Genomic DNA, 18,402 nt, shown 5'->3' on the forward strand with positions numbered 1-18,402 from the left:
CTGCTAGAATTATCCCCCCAACATTTACTCAACAGCTGCTATGATTCGGGCTGTGCTAATCTCAGGGTACCGAGATAAAAGACATAGTTCCTTCTCAACAAATTTATATTCTACTGGGGAGGACAGAGTTAATAAATAGTACTAATACAGTTCTAAAATGGAGCCCACAGGCACGGTAGTAGAGGAACACCTGGTATGTGTATGCATGTGTATTTCCATGGCTGGTTGGTTGAGCTAAAGCTTCTCTGAGATTTTGAACTGGGCATGCAACCAGGGAGAGGAAACTACAGGTACACCTCATTTTACTGTGCTGCAATATACTGCCCTTCACAGGTACTGCCTTTTTATTTTTTTAAATGAATTGAAGGCTTTTAGCAACCCTGTGTCGAGCAAGTCTACTGGCTGCCATTTTTCCAACAGCATTTGCTTGTTTCTTGTCTCTGTGTCACATTTTGGTAATCCTCGCAATATTTTAAACTTTTTCATTATTGCTATATTTGTGATGGTGATCTTTGATATACTACTACAGCTTGCTGAAGGCTCAGATGGTTAGCATTTTTTAGCAATAAAATATTTTTAAATTAAGGTATGCACATTTTTTTAGACATAATGCTATTGCACACTCAGACTACAGTCTAGATAAACATAACTTTTATATGCACTGGGAAACCAAAAAATTCATGTGACTTGCTTTATTGCAATATTCACTTTATTTTAGCGGTTATGGAATCAAACCCTTGGCATCTCCAAAGCATGCCTGTATTAAAGTCACCCTGCCAAATTCTATAAGGTCAATAGGGGGCGCTCGTGGGGCTCCACACCCTCCAGACTGAATTCTGACTCTGTACCCAAGTGCCAGCAGGCTTTACCGCAGGCAGGGGAGCCCTTGTCTGTAAGGGCTAACTGAGATGCACTAGTTGCTCTGCCCCAGGACGGCCTCTCTGAATAACCACACAGAACAACATTAAAAGGCTGTAAAACACAGCCCCCGTGGCCCTAATACCCTCCCTGCTTAGAAAGGTTAACATTTCAATAAAGCATCACTTACAAAATGTCTGCCACATAAAGTACTGTCTGATACTATTTCCTTAGTCCGTGTGCTCCTTCCCACAAGAGGAAATGTCTTCGCTCACAGCCCAGCAGCTCCTTGGATATGGGTAGTCAGAGTGAGACCCCAAGCTCTCCAAGGGCCAGCGCCTGTCTTCTTCCCTTCCAAAGCCTCAGCCTCCTGCACTGCCTTCAATGCAAATGATTCTCTTCTACTCCAGAGAGAGGTAAACGCTTCTAAATGGAGAACTGGTTCTCTTCCAACCCGACCAGCTTCTTTCTAGTCCTCATTCCCGTCCCCCAGACACACGCTGCCCTCCCACACCAGCCTCACCCTGGATCCTCAGGCTCTCTTGATACTGGATGATGAAGTACTCTTGAGTCTGCTGCAGCTTCTTCAGCTCATTCTCTGTGTCTTGCGTGACCAGTCGCAGCTCCTCAAATGTCTGGTTTATCTGAAGGTGTTTCTGGGACATGGCATCAGCGAGACTTCCAGCCGGAGAATTACCCTGGAGACAGATCAGGGAGAAAGTGTGGGCAGCAGTGAGCTGGGCAGGAGGATGGGAGAAAGCCTTAGGCCATAGTCCCAAGGAAAGGGCGACGCTCGCATTAAAACTGGGCTGAGATGCCAAAAGCTAAACTTTCAGTCAGAGAATTGCAAGTGTTATTTGTGAGAGTTGGGGTAGAGTGGGAAAAGAAGAGCAACAGGAGACCTGGCGGACTACGGCATCTTCATAAAGTACTGCAGAAAGCTTCTGACCTCCACCAGAGCATCCCACCCAGGGTCCATCTGGGTTCTCTCTGGAGAGACTAGAACTCAACATGTCCCAGGAGTCACCTGGGTTTTCCTACTAATGATGATGACCCCTCATTTCGTAGTCATTTGCTGACCCGGTGCCACGATGCCACCTGTGCTAGGTGCTGGGGACACAGTGGGGGACAAGGCTGTGGGAACACACATCGTCTGTGTCCTCCCTCGAGACCTTGTGACTGAGGGAAGAGGGTGAACCGCTCACAGGCGGTGTCCTGGAGACCCCAAGTGAAGTGACAGGGGAGGCATCCACAAGGGCTTTGTGGATCCAGCCACTGAACTACCCTGGTTGGATCTATTTCTTCAACACCTGGCTGTGGGGTTGGGGGGAGAGCAGAGGCTGTTCTTAAGTAACCTCACCTGAATATAAGCATGCCTCTCCTCAAATATAATTCAGTTGGGGTAAAATTATTTTGCACTTGTTCACACTGCTTTGTGGTTGCGATCTCATCAAGGTTACAAGTCAGTTAAGATCAGAGACCAGTCTTCTATTTCCTTTGGGCTTCTTAGGACAATGCTCTGTTTATAGTGACACCAACAGATGCACACCGAGTCATCTTGACAAAGCTGGGTCCAGAAAGAGCTGGGTAAGAAAGGACATCCCAATGCCTCTCCCCAAACCCATGGACACTCACATTGTTGGCTTCTCGGACCAGCCTCTGTTCATTGTACAGAATATGGCGGATGCAGCGGACCAGCTCCATGGGGCAGCGATCATATGCATTCTGAAAGAATCCAAGAGCAAACATCACTTTGTTCCACTCCATGCTATGGGGCCTGCACCTCACAGCAGGGGGCCAGGTCTTATGCTGGAGACTCCTAGTGACACAATGGTGTAGTCATGAGGAAAGCTACTCCTCAATCCAATGGGGACAAGAAAAGCACATTGTGGGAAACCCAGTTACAGGAAGAAGGTAAAATTATTCTATTTCTTGCATCTTAATTTGCTTAAAGTAAGGGCACCATGCTTGGAAACAGAATACATTTTAAAGAGGCCATATTAGAGGAGAAACTGGACACCACCTTGACTGGGCAATCAAAATTACTACCACCAATGAGGAGAAGATGGACGTTGTACGCCTCTGGATGTGATACCCTGAGAAAGACACAACGCTACTTATTTAGAATTCTGATCAGGGGTGTGTAACCTGAATCTAATCATGAGGAAACTTCATACAAACCCCAAATAAGGTCCATTTTATACTTAAAAAATAGAGGAGCTGAATTATTTTAAAATGTCAATGTAATGAAGGACAAAGAAAGATTGACAAATGGTTCCACATGAAAGGAGATTAAAGGGACATGACAACTAGATCCAATATGTGATCCTGCACAGAATCCTGGGCTGGAGGGGAAAAAACTGCCCTAAACGACATCAGTAAGTCAGTGGACAAAATGGAAATAAAGGTATAAGATTACCTAAAAGTGTTGTATTGATGTTACATTTGCAGAAGTTGATAACTGTACTGTAACTACATAAGAGAAGATGCATATTCTTAGAAAACGCACACTGGAGTACTTAGGGACAAAGGGACGTGATGCATGTAACTTACTCTCAAGCGATGAAAATATGTGTGAGTGTGTGTGTGCATGCGCGTACACGCAGAGGGAGAATACAGTAAAGCACATGTTAACGACAGGTGAGTCTGAGTGTAGGTAGGGGTTAGTATCAATCTCATAATTGTCTACACATTTGAAATTATTTTCAAATAAAAAGTTTAAAAAAGGCAGCTACAACCACAAAGCCAAACAATAAGAACTTTATACACGTCACATGTGACTCAACAACCTTGGGTTAAAGAAGAAAAAGAAAATCTCTGAATGAAGGAAGAGCCCCTGCAGGGAAGAGAATGAAGTGTGGCCTGGCGCTCACATCCACCTGGAGCTGCGTGGCCTGGAGCTCATGCCCACCTGGAGCCTCGAGGCCCCAAGATCACACCCACCTGGAGCTGTGTGGCGTAGTGCCCCAGCTTGATCTTCAGTAAGAACCCATCTTCCCCCACTTGGTGCTCTGCCTTCTTCTGCAGCTCCTGCACCAGGCCCTCCAGGAGCTGGGTGGCCTTAATGTTCTCCTGTGGATTATCAAGATCTATTGAGTCCCTAGGGGAAAGAAATTACATACATATGTATACATACATGCACACAGCCTGTATAAATGCAGCCTCAACGCATCACACCTTTTCTTTGGCTAAAGTAGTTTCTTTATAATGCTCACTGCAAATTTTAGGAAACAGTCCAATTCAAATTGACTAGATACCTACATTAACCTATTCCTAATCCACTAATTACCTAAGTGGGATGCATAGTATATTTTCTTTTCTTTTTTCTTTGCAATGTACTGCTCTTTCTCCTACTGACTTGCTCTGGTGCTTATGCTATTTGCTTCTAGGAATGAAGGGAAAAGGAAAGTGCTTTGTGTACTCTGAAGGAAATAGTGACTCTGATAATTTCCTATTTATAGTTACCCCCTCATGGGTGTAAGGGGGCACAGGGTCAAGAATGCTCTATGTGTTTTTTCCAGCCTCGACTTGTTCTACGTCTTGCTAATTTCACATAGAGTATTTCTTAAGTAAAGGCAGGTGAGTCAACATTTATCATTACTTCTAAGAAGCCCTAGAAATGGGATATTAAGACAGAAGATGCCTACAAGTATTTACACAAGTCAAACACTTACATCAATAGTTGCAGATCTGGGACATGTAGGCAACGTTAACTCCTCCAGTGAACCACAGAAGTCACTAACAGGGCTTTGTATTAATTCAGAGCCACTTGACAGGGGTTGGGTGGTCTCCCTCCCTCCCTTTCTTCCCCCACTCTTCCCCTCATCCCTGACTCTCTTTCTTTTTTTTTTGCGGTACACGGGCCTCTCCCGTTGCGGAGCACAGGCTCCGGACGCGCAGGCTCAGCGGCCATGGCTCACGGGCCCAGCTGCTCCGCGGCATGTGGGATCTTCCGGACCGGGGCACGAACCCGTGTCCCCTGCGTGGGCAGGCGGACTCTCAACCACTGTGCCACCAGGGAAGCCCCTCTCTTTCTTTTTTTAAACAACTTAGGTAACAACTGCTATTGGGCAGTACTAAATTACTTAACTCGGCTCACTGAAGAAAACTAACAGCTGTAAGGTTGAAATAAACTGCTGGTGGGTCTGGAGCCAAACAAGAGATCTGGTGATAGCTAAGCAGCTCTGTCATCTCTACACAGCCCTGAAGTCATTAGCAACTAATTTCTAATGGGGGCACAAACAGGTATACCAAAACACTGACACATTACTTCATCAAATAATATGCTCGAATCTGCACTTTTGAGAAGGCAGTGGAGAAAGCCAAATTTCAAATATGTGTGTGCTATGTACTAAATATGTCTGAATAAAAGCCTGGAAGGAATGAAGGCAGCCCTGCACCTCTGTTGAGACTGGCAATAATGCTCCACTCTTAAGAAGCGACAGTCTCTGAGCACAGCTCATGGAAATCAAGTACTACTGGTTCTCGTACTTCAAAACTTAACTCTCTGCCATATATATATGAACTTTCTTAGTTTAAACGTGAAGAACTGAAGATGTTTTAATTAAAATCTTTATATCCTTAAAACCAAAACCGAATAAAATTCAGGTTTTCCTTGATATCAACATAAGTCTCTTAACATTCGTTCAGTAAGAAGACTGCATGGGAAATTTACTAAATGAAATTTTAGATCAACAGAAACCTCCTACTAATGTTTTTCTGAACTCTCCAAATCTTTAACAGAAAATGAAAAGGAAATGGAAAAGCACTAAACGAGGTACAGTTGACACGCTCATAGTTAGCTCCTTTTTTGCTCAATTACATGAGGCTGAGTTCTGTTTTTTTTTAATTGCCTAGAAAATTGCCCTCCTTTGGTGCCCTCCAGCTTTTGAACAGAAATCTGCTACTAACACACAACTGCAATTATTCAGAGGCAACATTACTGACGGGTTTACAGCTTGCCTCAAATAGTAACATAAAGGCTGGTTTCTCCAGGGCTCTGTCAATGAGGACCCCTGCTCTCCTGGCCATGACGGTGGAGTATCTGATGAATACGACAGATCAGACTGAGACTGGTAACCAACCAACACCTGCCCAGGCCCTGAGCAGAACAGCAGACAGCCTGCTGCCTGGTGTGCAATAACGTTGTTGATTAAAAAGCTCTGTTGTCAGTCTACTGCACTGTACTAATTCTGAAAGAATTTAAAAACAATTTTCCCCCTGGGTATATAAACAGTAATTTGGGAAATAAGAAAAATAAACATGGTTGTTAAATCTGCGACTAAGACGTAATTATTGTTAACGTTTTGGTGTATTGTCTTTTAGTCTTTACCTATATATATATATATATATATAAAAAAATATACATTTGGAAATACCAAAGTCACCATTGTTAAACTTGTTAACAATACACTTTATTAAATTGTATGCATGTGCATACCTTATCTGCCCCATTAAACACTAAATTCTTTGTGGACAAGGGCTTCAACGTTTTCTATGAACTCTACCTACAACACTGCTCGGCACTCACAACATATTTGCTAACTGTTTTTTATTAGCAGCAATATTTTAATGCTTTTAGCCAAAATTTACTATTAAAGGAAACAAATCCTATTTTTTAAAATCCCAATAGCCATTCCATCTTCTTAAGCTTTAAGATGGAATTAAATACCTTTTCATGGGTCACATAATTTTCTTTATAAATGTACAACTTTTAGAGTATTCACTATGTTGCCTTTCCAATCAAACTTCAATATGGGGCTTCCCTGGTGGCACAGTAGTTAAGAATCCACTTGCCAATGCAGGGGACATGGGTTCGAGCCCTGGTCCGGGAAGATCTCACATGCTGCAGAGCAACTAATCCCGTGCGCCACAACTACTGAGCCCGAGTGCCACAACTACTGAAGCCCGTGAGCCTAGAGCCCGTGCTCCGCAGCAAGAGAAGCCACTGCAATGAGAAGCCCATGTGCTGCAATGAAGAGTAGCCCCCGCTCCCCGCAAATAGAGAAAGCCCATGCGCAGCAACGAAGACCCAACGCAGCCAAAAATAAATAGATAAAATAAATAAATTTATATATAAAACAAAAACGTCAATATGCTTGTGCTTCACAAAACATGATGGAAAAAACTTTGTTCACTTACCAAGCTTGGCTTTCAATCCACTGGGATAAGTAATGCCGCACCTCAATGGGGAAATGCTGACCATACAATGCTTGCATCTGATGAAGGGCATCTCCTTGGAGCTGCTGGGCTTGTATCCACACAGCCATGGTTTACAATCTGTTAAACAATCAGTGGTTTGGATGAGCTTTTTTTCTTCCCATTTTAAATCCATCAGAGTAAATACTCGATTATAAAGGCCAGAGATAAATGCATTTAAGCCCTTTTTGATAGACTAAAGATCAGTGTTCGTGAACTGAATTTTAGCTTCAAAATGTTTTCAAAATTCAGTGTGGCCATGGAAAGGTTATAACTGTGTCTATGAAGCTCTGACTATAAAATGTACTGAAGTCCTATAAGCAAAAGTACAAATCCAGCATTAAGGGAAGAACTGCCTATAGCTTTGATATCACAGACATGTTCTTTCTTTTACATGTGTTCCAAACTTGAAGCAACAGTAAGCAGCATTTCAACAGTAATGATAAATAAGCAGCACGGGGATTTTGTAGAAAATCACTTGTTTTAGATTTGGTATTTTCACTTTTAAGAAATGCAGTAAACGTATTGCCATTTTAAAAAAGGCCCAGTAAAAGAAAAGCGATAATATCTAAAGCACGGATGGAACTCTATGTATTATCACTATTTACCTGAGCAGTAATTGTTTGCACATAAAGGACACAGATTTATTTGGAAAAATAACCCCAAGGTTCACCTTCTGATTTACTGCTTAGGAATTTACAAAGCAATGTTCTGTTAAAATTATAGCATTTAAAAATCTTTCAGACATAAAAACAACACATTCCAGCTAAGAGTTAGAAGCAAGAACCATTATATTGCAATGGTGGGTAGGTTTTTAAAACACACTGTTGATTTCACAAAAAGTTTTATAAAAATATAAAACTACCATGATGCCTTCTCAGACTCACCTAATAATTTTTTTTTTTTGCGGTACTCGGGCCTCTCACTGTTGTGGCCTCTCCCGTTGCGGAGCACAGGCTCCGGGCACGCAGGCGCAGCGGCCATGGCTCACGGGCCCAGCCGCTCCGCGGCATGTGGGATCTTCCCGGACCAGGGCACGAACCCGTGTCCCCTGCATCAGCAGGCGGACTCTCAACCACTGTGCCACCAGGGAAGCCGAAGAATTTTTTTTTTAAATTTATTTTTAAATTTTTGGCCGTGTTGGGTCTTCGTTGCTGCGCGCGGGCTTTCTCTCGTTGCAGTGAGCGGGGGCTACTCTTCCTTGCTGTGCACGGGCTTCTCACCGCAGTGGCCTCTCCTGTTGCGGAGCACGGGCTCTAGGCACGCGGGGTTCAGTAGGTGTGGCTCGCGGGCTCTAGAGCGCAGGCTCAGTAGCTGTGGCGCACGGGCTTAGTTGCTCCACGGCATGTGGGATCTTCCCGGACCAGGGCTCGAACCCGTGTCCCCTGCATTGGCAGGCGGATTCTTAACCACTGCACCACCAGGGAAGCCCTCACCTAAGAATTTTTAATTCATTTGGCAGAAACTCTCTGGGATTAACCAGATTGTGACAGCAACAGTACTTTCATGTACACAAGGGGGACTAAAACGGAATCTTGCTCTAACACTGTGGAAGTGGTATAAGGCAGAGATATCTTGAATCCCATCCAAAACTATCTGGCTACTGATTTGCACGATTCTCCTAAGAACTGTGTTACAGTCAGGGTACGGTGAATTAGACCTTGATTTTGTTGAATACCAGAGACCACGCAAGTGTGTTAGGAAACAAAAATCCCTTCTCTGTTAGTTGTAGTTGTCTGATCACATAACACAGAGCTATTTATGGGACAAGTTAGTTAGCCAACAATGAGGTGTGGGGTGGGTGCCAGTTACCTATTTTAGGTTTCTGCAAGGCTGTAGAACACTTGAGCAGTGTACAATTTACGGCTTTTGAGCATTAAGGCTGGGATCACTGTAAGATCACCCAGGACATCAAATTTCATGGCTGAGGGTTTACTAGGAGAAAGACTGGGATAAAAGAGCTCTCTCCAGAAGTAATCCCACATTACAATCAAATATGTGGAAGACATTTAATTGTACAACATAATTTCTAATCAAATGACTCATATCATATCCCAAGATTTTGGAAAATGGGAAGAGATACCAAAGCATGTTTTTTGGACAAAAGGTAAAGGGATGGATGGGATGGATGAAGGTGCTTTGGCAAGAATGATCAAGGAATGAAGAAAAGAATTCAGGTAGTATTAATCTCTTTTAGTGGTAAGGAATTGGAAAGAAGCAGGACCTCGCCATAGCTCTCGTAAAGAATATGTAAATGATACCAACAGATACAAAAATTATCTTGCATCCTGCATTCATTAACCGAATTGACCCAAGAGACAGAATGAAGATTGTGGGAAAATGTTTATCTTCAAAGAGACTCCTCAGTCTACCCAAATAAAATAGTATTCTGTTCATTCCCTATCGTCTCAGTCTGCTTTATTTTTCTTGGTATCATTTATCACTTCCTGACATTTATCACATATTTGTTTAATGACTTCCCACTAGGGTGAAATCACCACGAACACAATGACTTTGTTTTGTTTTCTGCTCTTTCTCTTGTCCTAAAACAGTGCCCCGCACATAAGCATTCAGTAAATTTTTTGTTGTTGCATAAATAAATGTATAGACACAATTTAGTCAAATCTATCAGCTCTTTTCAAAGTCATCATGGAACAAGATATCAGTATGAAATACCAAGTCAAGAAAATGATACAGATTTTATAATTTGGGTGAGTCAATGGTCTATCTGTCCCTTAATCACATATGGCACAATTTGTAATTTTAAAATAATTAATTAATTTTTGGCTGCATTGGGTCTTTGTTGCTACGTGTGGGCTTTCTTTTTAGTTGCAGCAAGCGGGGGCTACTCTTCGTTGCAGTATGCAGGCTTCTCATTGCGGTGGCTTCTCTTGTTGCAGAGCATGGGCTTCAGTAGTTGTGGCACATGGGCTCAGTATTTGTGGCACATAGGCTCAGTAGTTGTGGCTCGCGGGTTCTAGAGAGCAGGCTCAGTAGTCGTGGTGCACGGGCTTAGTTGCTCCACGGCATGTGGGATCTTCCCGGACCAGGGCTTGAACCTGTATCCCCTGCACTAGCAGGCGGATTCTTAACCACTGCGCCACCAGGGAAGCCCACAATTTGTAATTTTCCCTTTTAGTTTTTGTTAATTTGTTTTTGTCTGTTTCCCCACTGAATAAGAACAGTAAGTGAGGGAGCATGTTTATTCACCACTGTATCTCCAGTACCTAGTATGGGGGCATGCCATGTAAGTATAACTTTATACTTAAATATTGGCTGAGTGAATAAATACACACCAAATATTTGGTAAATATTTCATATGTTCTGCTGTCTGAGCATAATTCCAGGAGTCTATTATTGTTTTAAGAAAGAAATACTATGGTGATATGCCACATAGGTAGGAGTATTATATAAACGTCACACTGTTTTGTCAAGTTTTATATTAGTTCTTAGTTTTTATAAAAGAGTAGAATGCTAAGCCCTTAGAAGTTTTCAGAATACTTTTTATGGTTCTAAATATGAACATGCCATAATAGTTATTTTCTAAAATGTCATTTGAAGGATAATAGCGGGCAAATATAAGGTGGTAACCACCTTATTTTGATAAATACAGTATAATTTCACTACAAAAAGTGCTTTGATAGAGCTGGAAAGTAGATTTTGCCTACCAATGATCAAAAATGTAAAATAAAAATACACTGAACAGTACAGAATCATTTTTATTTGACTTTTAAACTAAGAGTTATATACACATGGAATATGAGATGACCTACTGAGATTATCATGCAACGATTTAAAACATGCAGTTTAGAAAAAAACTACTTCCCCCCACTGACTGTATCAATAAAACCTAGAGTCTAAGTAGTGCTTTTCTTCATACACGTCAAAACTTCACACGTGTCCTACACACATTATTAGGCAAAGCCTACACCTGGTATCCGCTGACTCCTTGTCCTCTCCCACCAGTACATCCAGCCACCCCACACATGCAGTGAACGCTTGTCTGTCCTCAGTACACGCTCTCTTGTGCTTATTTACGGGCACCTCCATCTTCAATGCGTGATGTTCTGACAAGGGAAGTGGTTTGTATCTTTGGTAAATCATCACAGGGGCTTCTTTAAAGACTGGGAAATGGATTCACAATCTTATTTTTAGCCAAAGATGAGAACTATTTGAGCTTTGTTAGTTGCATTCTTACTGTTCGTAAGCATTCCAAACAACCCCAAACCACCTTGGACATAGAATCTTGTACTTTCTGAAAGCATAAGGTATCTACATTGACCTCATATATCTGGATATATCCTAGGAGTCCCAAATAAAGCAGACCCTCAGGCATTTGAAAAAAAGGGCTTCAAAGTCTAATAGCTCATAATGTTACAGGCTTATTGAAAACCGCAGAAATGAGTACCTGTTAAATAAATATGAGTGGGTGAGATTTAACGATAATTTTGTCCCAATAATAAATACCTTTTTATTAGATGCTTTCCCTTTTAGAAGTAAAATATAAACCTTTGTTTTAAAAAAAAACTCACTCTGAAGACTTCTAGAATGTTGTGGCTAAAGTAATGCTATCGTTAACCTGTCAAGGAGGAAATGCAGAGGACAGGACAACACAAGGTTCCCAAAGCATACCTGCCACCTGCAAGAATGAATTCTAGCTTGCAGTGGGAGTAGGGGGTTTCAAATGTGTACAGGGATTTGGTCTGCTGGATTCATGTATATAATTTAGAGCATTTTATAATTCCTATTCTCCATCCCATCACCACTGCCAAAGACTCTAAAATGGGGTTCAAGTTCTGGAGATAATGGCAAACTCTCCTCAACAGAGCTTTACAAAATATTTAACCTCTTAAACCTCTCTGGGCCTCAGTTTCTTTACTTGTAAAATGGGAATAACAATTACGTCTCTCAGGTGGCTGCTATAAGAATGAGTTAACATGGGTAAATGCTTAAAATGGTGCCTGGCTCATAGTAAATGCTCAATCTTATTCTGACTTCTTAAAAAATATATATTTTTGGCGCATGCGGCCCCATGCCGCAGCCGACCCCGCCCGCCGCACCACGCACCCTAGCAGTCAGTGGGTGAGCTGCGAGCCGTGGAGGTCACCGTGGGGAGGCGGGGCGGGGCGGGGGCAGCACGGCAGCCTCCTTACGGCTCCGTGGAGCCGCCTCCGGCCTCCGGTACTGGAGCCGCCGGCAGCAACCGGCAGTGGTCAGCCTTGCAGCGGTGTGTTCTAGGTCAATGGCTTCTAGGACTCCAGTTGGATTCACTGGAGTAGGCAACATGGGGAATCCAATGGCAAAAAATCTCATGAAACGTGGCTATCCACTCATTGTTTATGATGTGTTCCCTGATGCATGCAAGGAGTTTCTAGACGCAGGTGAACAGGTAGTGTCTTCCCCAGATGTAGCTGAAAAAGCTGACAGAATTATTACAATGTTGCCCACCAGCATCAATGCAATAGAAGCTTATTCTGGAGCAAATGGAATTCTAAAAAAAAGTGAAGAAAGGCTCACTATTAATAGATTCCAGTACTATTGATCCTACGGTTTCGAAAGAATTGGCCAAAGAAGCTGAGAAAATGGGAGCAGTTTTCACGGACGCCCCTGTTTCTGGTGGTGTGGGAGCTGCTCGGCCTGGGAACCTCACGTTTATGGTGGGAGGAGTCGAAGAAGAATTTGCTGCTGCCCAAGAGCTTCTGGGGTGCATGGGCTCCAATGTGGTGCATTGTGGAGCCGTCGGGACCGGGCAGGCTGTGAAGATCTGCAACAACTTGCTGTTAGCTCTTAGTATGACCGGAACTGCTGAAGCTATGAATCTGGGAATCAGGTTAGGGCTTGACCCAAAACTCCTGGCTAAAATCCTAAATATGAGCTCAGGACGATGTTGGTCAAGTGACACCTATAATCCTGTACCTGGGGTGATGGATGGAGTTCCCTCAGCTAATAACTATCAGGGTGGATTTGGAACAACACTCATGGCTAAGGATCTGGGATTAGCACAAGACCCTGCTACCAGCACGAAGAGCCCAATCCTTCTGGGCAGTCAGGCCCATCAGATCTACAGGATGATGTGTGCGAAGGGCTACTCCAAAAAAGACTTCTCATCCGTGTGCCAGTTTCTATGAGAGGAGGAGACGTTCTGAGTTTGCCCTTTGGCTGTGGACACTGTTGGGAACCACACTCTATCTTGGAGCCTCTTATAGCTCACTCCACAAGTAAATGGGCTTAATCAAAGGTCACCTGTCTGCTTTTGTTTGTCTAGTTCACAATAAACCCTGGGATTTTTCACCCATTTTTGTTGTTGTTGTTGTTGTTATGCGGGCCTCTCACTGTTGTGGCCTCTCCCGCTGCGGAGCGCAGGCTCCGGACGCGCAGGCTCAGCGGCCATGGCTCACGGGCCCAGCCGCTCCGCGGCATGTGGGATCTTCCCGGACCGGGGCACGAACCCGCGTCCCCTGCATCGGCAGGCGGACTCTCAACCACTGCGCCACCAGGGAAGCCCTTTTCACCCATTTTTAACTGCTTATTCTTTTTATCTATTTAGCAAACACATATTATCTGATTTTCTTTTTTTTTCCTGCAAGCCACTGATGGTCTCTGCTAGCTAGCTGATTGACCTTTTCCAGAAGTTTGATTCCTGAGCATCAATAGCTAAAACACTGCCTACTTCAATCAGGATATTTACTCCACTTTACAAATAAAACCAAATTTTTTTTCCACAGGATAAAACCTCTCCTGGAGGAAAGAAAAGAAATCGGTGTGAGGAAAGGAGTTAGAGAAAGGGGAAGTACAGTGAATTACTCCCTGTGTCCCTCAGAAAGTTTGTCCTGTTAACCCAGTGGTGGTATTCTTGCATTCTGAGGTTACCAGTTTATTTTCCAGAACTTGATAAAGCAAGAGAACTCCTTGCTGCCCGCTGTGTAATTTGGACTCTGTTACATTACCTTGGTGTGCCCCTCTTGTAACAACTCCCAATACTCAGCAAACTTATTTTTTATATTTTTGCTTCCTTGTACATTCTTACTACATATTTTTTGACTTCAAAAGAATGACATCTTTAGAACTGTTTCAGAGCCTACGATGATATGTGCTTTAGATAATTATTATATTATCCTAAATATAACCATATTATTTTGAATTCAAATAAATTTCTATGCTGATAAAATATATATATATATATATTTTATTTAAAAAATTTTTTGGCCACACAGTACAGCTTGTGGGATCTTAGTTCCCCAACCAGGGACTGAACGCCGGGCCCTCAGCAGTTAGAGTGCAGAGTTCTAACCACCCGACCACCAGGGAATTCCCTAACTTTCACAACCTGAAACTTACAAAGGTGGCTTCCTTCTCCCCACCTCCAATTTTAACTCACTTCAATTAAGTACCTTCCCAAAGTCAATCTTCCACAAAGAGCTCTTGCTATCTTTCTCCTTAACCAATATCCTGCACATAAACTTTACCTTCCTGTTAAAAGCTGGTATTCCCATTTCTTAATCAATTTCACTGGCACCAGGACTCCCACAGGTGAGACCTGATGGAGGCTGGTGGAAAGGCACTGGGAAGACTGTTCCCTCACCTCTGAACAAGGGAATTAAGAATTGTGAAGGGTGGTGTAAGGAGAGCAAGGCTGCCATAAGTATACTAAACTCCAAAAAGAAAACATCCATTCTGATGTGCTCTTCTGGCAGCCAGGAGCTAAGCCTTTTCCTATTCTTTCCAAGGATGCACCTGACTCCAACTAATTAAAGTATGAATTATTAGCAACAAATATTTTGATTCATCTAATAAATTCCAGAAATAAGAATGAAAACTGATTTAAAATAACATTTATTAGAGTTAGTATCCACCATCCAGATTTATCATTTAATATCATTTACTGAACACTTCCTATATTATTTTATAACAATGAGTACTTTTATGAGTCTACCATTTAACCCTCACAAAAACCCTATGAGGTAGCTCTATTATTATTCCCACTTTACAGATGAGGAAATTGAGGCTCAGAAAATTAAACAGGATTGTAAAATGGTGTAACAATTTTGGAAAACCATCTGAAGGTTCTTCAAAAGGTTAAACATGGAGTTACTATATGACCCAACAGTTCCATGCCTAGGTATATGCTTAAGAGAATTGAAAATATATGTCTACAAAAACCTGTACACAAATGTTCATAGCAGTATTATTCATAATAGCCAAAAGGTAGAAACAACCCAAATGTCCATCAACGGATGAATGGATAATATGGACATGAATGGAAAAATAAAATAGATTAAATGGAATATTATTTCGCCATAAAAAAGGCATGAAGTACTGATACATGCTACAATATGGGTAAACCTTGAAAACATGATGCTAAGTGAAAGAAGCCAGATATAAAAGGCCACATATTGTAAATTCCATTTATAGGAAATGCCCAGAATAGGCATAGGCAAACCCACAGAAACAAAGCAGACAGGTGGCTGCCAAGGGCTAGGGGATGGGCAGTGACTTTTAATGGGTATGGGTTTCTTTGGGGGGTAAAATATTTGTGCCAGGTCCCACACTGCTGAGGGGCACCATCTGGGCTGGATCTGGGCACCCTGGCCCCAGTCTGTACGCTACACTGCACCATGCTGCCTTTGTCTTGAGGACTTGTGGTGGTAGTTTGTCATATTATGTTTTGTACTTTTCTGCATGTTTGTTATATTTCATAACTTAAAGAAAATGAATGCGAAATTAGAATCAGAAACCTAATATTGCGGGGCTCTGATTTGGGCAAAGGCTTGGGCTAGTTGGCAGATGAAACAGAAGATGTGCAAACAATGCTTCTGATCTGAAAAGAAATCTGATCTGGCAAGGAACCAGGATTCAAAACTATTAATCATATCAGCACCATTTAATGACTAAAGGACTTTGGATGGAATAAAAGAAGCAAGTTCTCTGGTTGTGTTTTCTGCTTTACTGTCAATACATCTCTTCAGTGGTGGTGATTACCTAGCAGTAGGAACTTGGAGGGACAGAAACGTATTAAATAGTAGCAATAAAGGATTCAGATTCTGCTCATATAAAAATTGGCCTAACATCAAGTAAGGTTAGAGTAAAAGTATCCCATCTAGAAGTAGGTCAACACTGGAGCCATCTGCTCTTTAAAAAAAAATTCCTAAACACTACTTTATAAGCCATCAGGAAGGCAATTCTCTAATAAAGTCAGATTATTAAACAGATGGGAAGCGAACAGAAAGAATACAAGTATTTGGCTCACAAAGAAACAAGCAAGGAAAAATTTGCCAGGCAACATAGAGATGATAATATTCTGGGAAGACAATCAGTCATAAATCTTTACATCACAGCAAAATCATTACATATTACTTCGGGAAAAAGGAAGGGAGAGGGAGAGGGAGATGGGGAGGGGGAAGGGCTCCCTCATGACATACTGGCCCGCAGCTCGAATGCGTGTGCATTATCATTATCTCTGTGTTGAAATCTATTAAGCAACTTGAACTACCCACTTGGGAAGAAGCTACATCAATAACATTTTTCAGAGAACGAAAAACATTTACTGTAGCCCACAAACAATGACCATCTGCATTACAGAAAAGTAAGAAATGATCTGAGGCTGCCATGGAGCCCCATGTCAGCCTCAGAATTTCGAATGAAGGGTTTTTATTTTCTACTTTTTGAAATTTTTTTATTTTTTAGGCCGTGCCTCGTGGCATGCAGCATCTTAATTCCTTGACCAGGGATCGAATCCGAGTTCCCTGCAGTGGACACGTGGAGTCTTAACCACTGGACCGCCAGGGAAGTCCCTCTAATGAAGCTTTATATCTGTACCCATTTATACTGTTAAGACCAACTCATCTTAGACTGTGTCTCTCAAAAAGATCGAATCCCACAGTTCAGGAAATAGAAATTCCTCAGCTATTACAATATACTGAGTTTCTGTACCATTTAGATGAAAGATAATCCCTTCCCTTCTGTTCTGAAGTTTTGTTTAAAAGGCAATTTATTAATAAATCTACACACGTTCCTATTATTTTCCTCGTTAGAGTTCACAGCCTCCCTCTTATCACTGAGAATTATAGTATTAAATTTCCACTTAGCAAAATTTGCTTTGAAGAGCACCTAGCACTAGGTCAACTCCTAGGGACAACAGTTAGACAGTATTAAACACAATAATGAGAAACTAGAAATAACCTAAATGTCCAAAATAAGAGACTGGTTAAACTATAACATATTAATCTGATGGAATACTGTGCAATAATTAAATGAAATATAAAGGCTATGTTGAAATATAAGGCCATAGATATTTTCCAAAAGTATAAATAAAGGAATATTAAATGAAAAGTGTACACAGTATGTATGCTAGAGGATACATACCAGAGAAAGGTCAGAGAGAACTATAAACAGCTGTTACATTTAGATGGAGGAGTTTTGGTACAATTTTTTGTAAAGTTTTTTGATTTATTAAATTTTGTTTAAAATGTAAAACCTGAAATATAAATTTAATAATCATGGGCAATTGGCACTGCTCACTATTCCACAGGAATAAAGCATAAAGGGACATGCAAAAGACATAGGAAGAAATATTTCCCATCATGACAGTATCCAGCTTATGGCACAAATTAGGTAGTCTTGATTTAAGCAGCGCATGAGATATTTATACATTTCTTAAAAAAGAAATTCAATTCGGGACTTCCCTGGTGGTCCAGTGGGCAAGACTCTGCGCTCCCAGTGCAGAGGGGCCGGGTTTGATCCCTGGTCGGGGAACTAGATCCCACGTGCATGCCACAATTAAAGATCCCGCATGCCGCAACTAAACACCCGGCAACAAAGATCCTGCACGCTGCAACTAAGACCCGGCGCAGCCAAAATAAATAAACAAGCAAATAAAAGAAACTATAAATGTTTAAAAAAAAGAAAGAAATGCAATTCTATCACCTTCAAGAACGTAAGAACAATGTGTTTTCAAGTAGTGGTTCAAGACTATTAACAGCTAAGCTTAATTTGTAGTTTTGACATCTAAAGCTTAATTTGTAGTTTTGACATCTATTTATATTTTATTTAAATCCTTTACAATGTCTTGCACTCATTAACTGTTCATATTATTTTTTTGTTTAATAAACCCTTCTTTTAGAAGTAATATAAAAGTGGCACAAAAATATATTTTGAAGTATTTTTTTGAAGTCCAGAAGAAACAAAAAGGTGTTTATGTGGAGTACATAAAAAAGGATTAACAAAATTTTGGTAATTTTTGAACTTGAGTGATGAATCTATGGAAATTCATTATACACTCTTCTTATTTTGTGAGTGTTTGAAAATGTTCATACCAAAAAGTTCAGAATACCAAAAATTAAAAAAGGG

The 18,402-nt window shown here is 41.5% G+C and overlaps 1 protein-coding gene and 1 pseudogene across 1 annotated transcript in view; one reads left to right on the forward strand and one right to left on the reverse strand.

Moving 5' to 3' along the window:
* Positions 1–8,024, reverse strand: part of LOC114888975 (signal transducer and activator of transcription 5B-like) — a 28,483-nt gene extending 20,459 nt beyond the window's left edge. Inside the window, exons 1-4 of the mRNA XM_029211680.1 lie at positions 7,000–8,024; positions 3,802–3,958; positions 2,494–2,583; positions 1,338–1,556 (exon numbers count right to left, since the gene is read on the reverse strand). Of these exons, the coding sequence (XP_029067513.1) occupies positions 1,338–1,556; positions 2,494–2,583; positions 3,802–3,958; positions 7,000–7,127 (594 nt within the window). The 5' untranslated portion in view covers positions 7,128–8,024. The remainder of the gene's footprint in view (positions 1–1,337; positions 1,557–2,493; positions 2,584–3,801; positions 3,959–6,999) is intronic.
* Positions 8,025–11,993: 3,969 nt separating this feature from the next.
* Positions 11,994–13,202, forward strand: LOC114888976 (annotated as a pseudogene).
* Positions 13,203–18,402: the final 5,200 nt, after the last annotated feature.

The sequence above is a fragment of the Monodon monoceros genome, unplaced genomic scaffold (genome assembly GCF_005190385.1).
Source record: "Monodon monoceros isolate NGI ecotype Baffin Bay Population unplaced genomic scaffold, NGI_Narwhal_1 Super_Scaffold_9, whole genome shotgun sequence".
Classification (NCBI taxonomy): Eukaryota; Metazoa; Chordata; class Mammalia; order Artiodactyla; family Monodontidae; genus Monodon; species Monodon monoceros.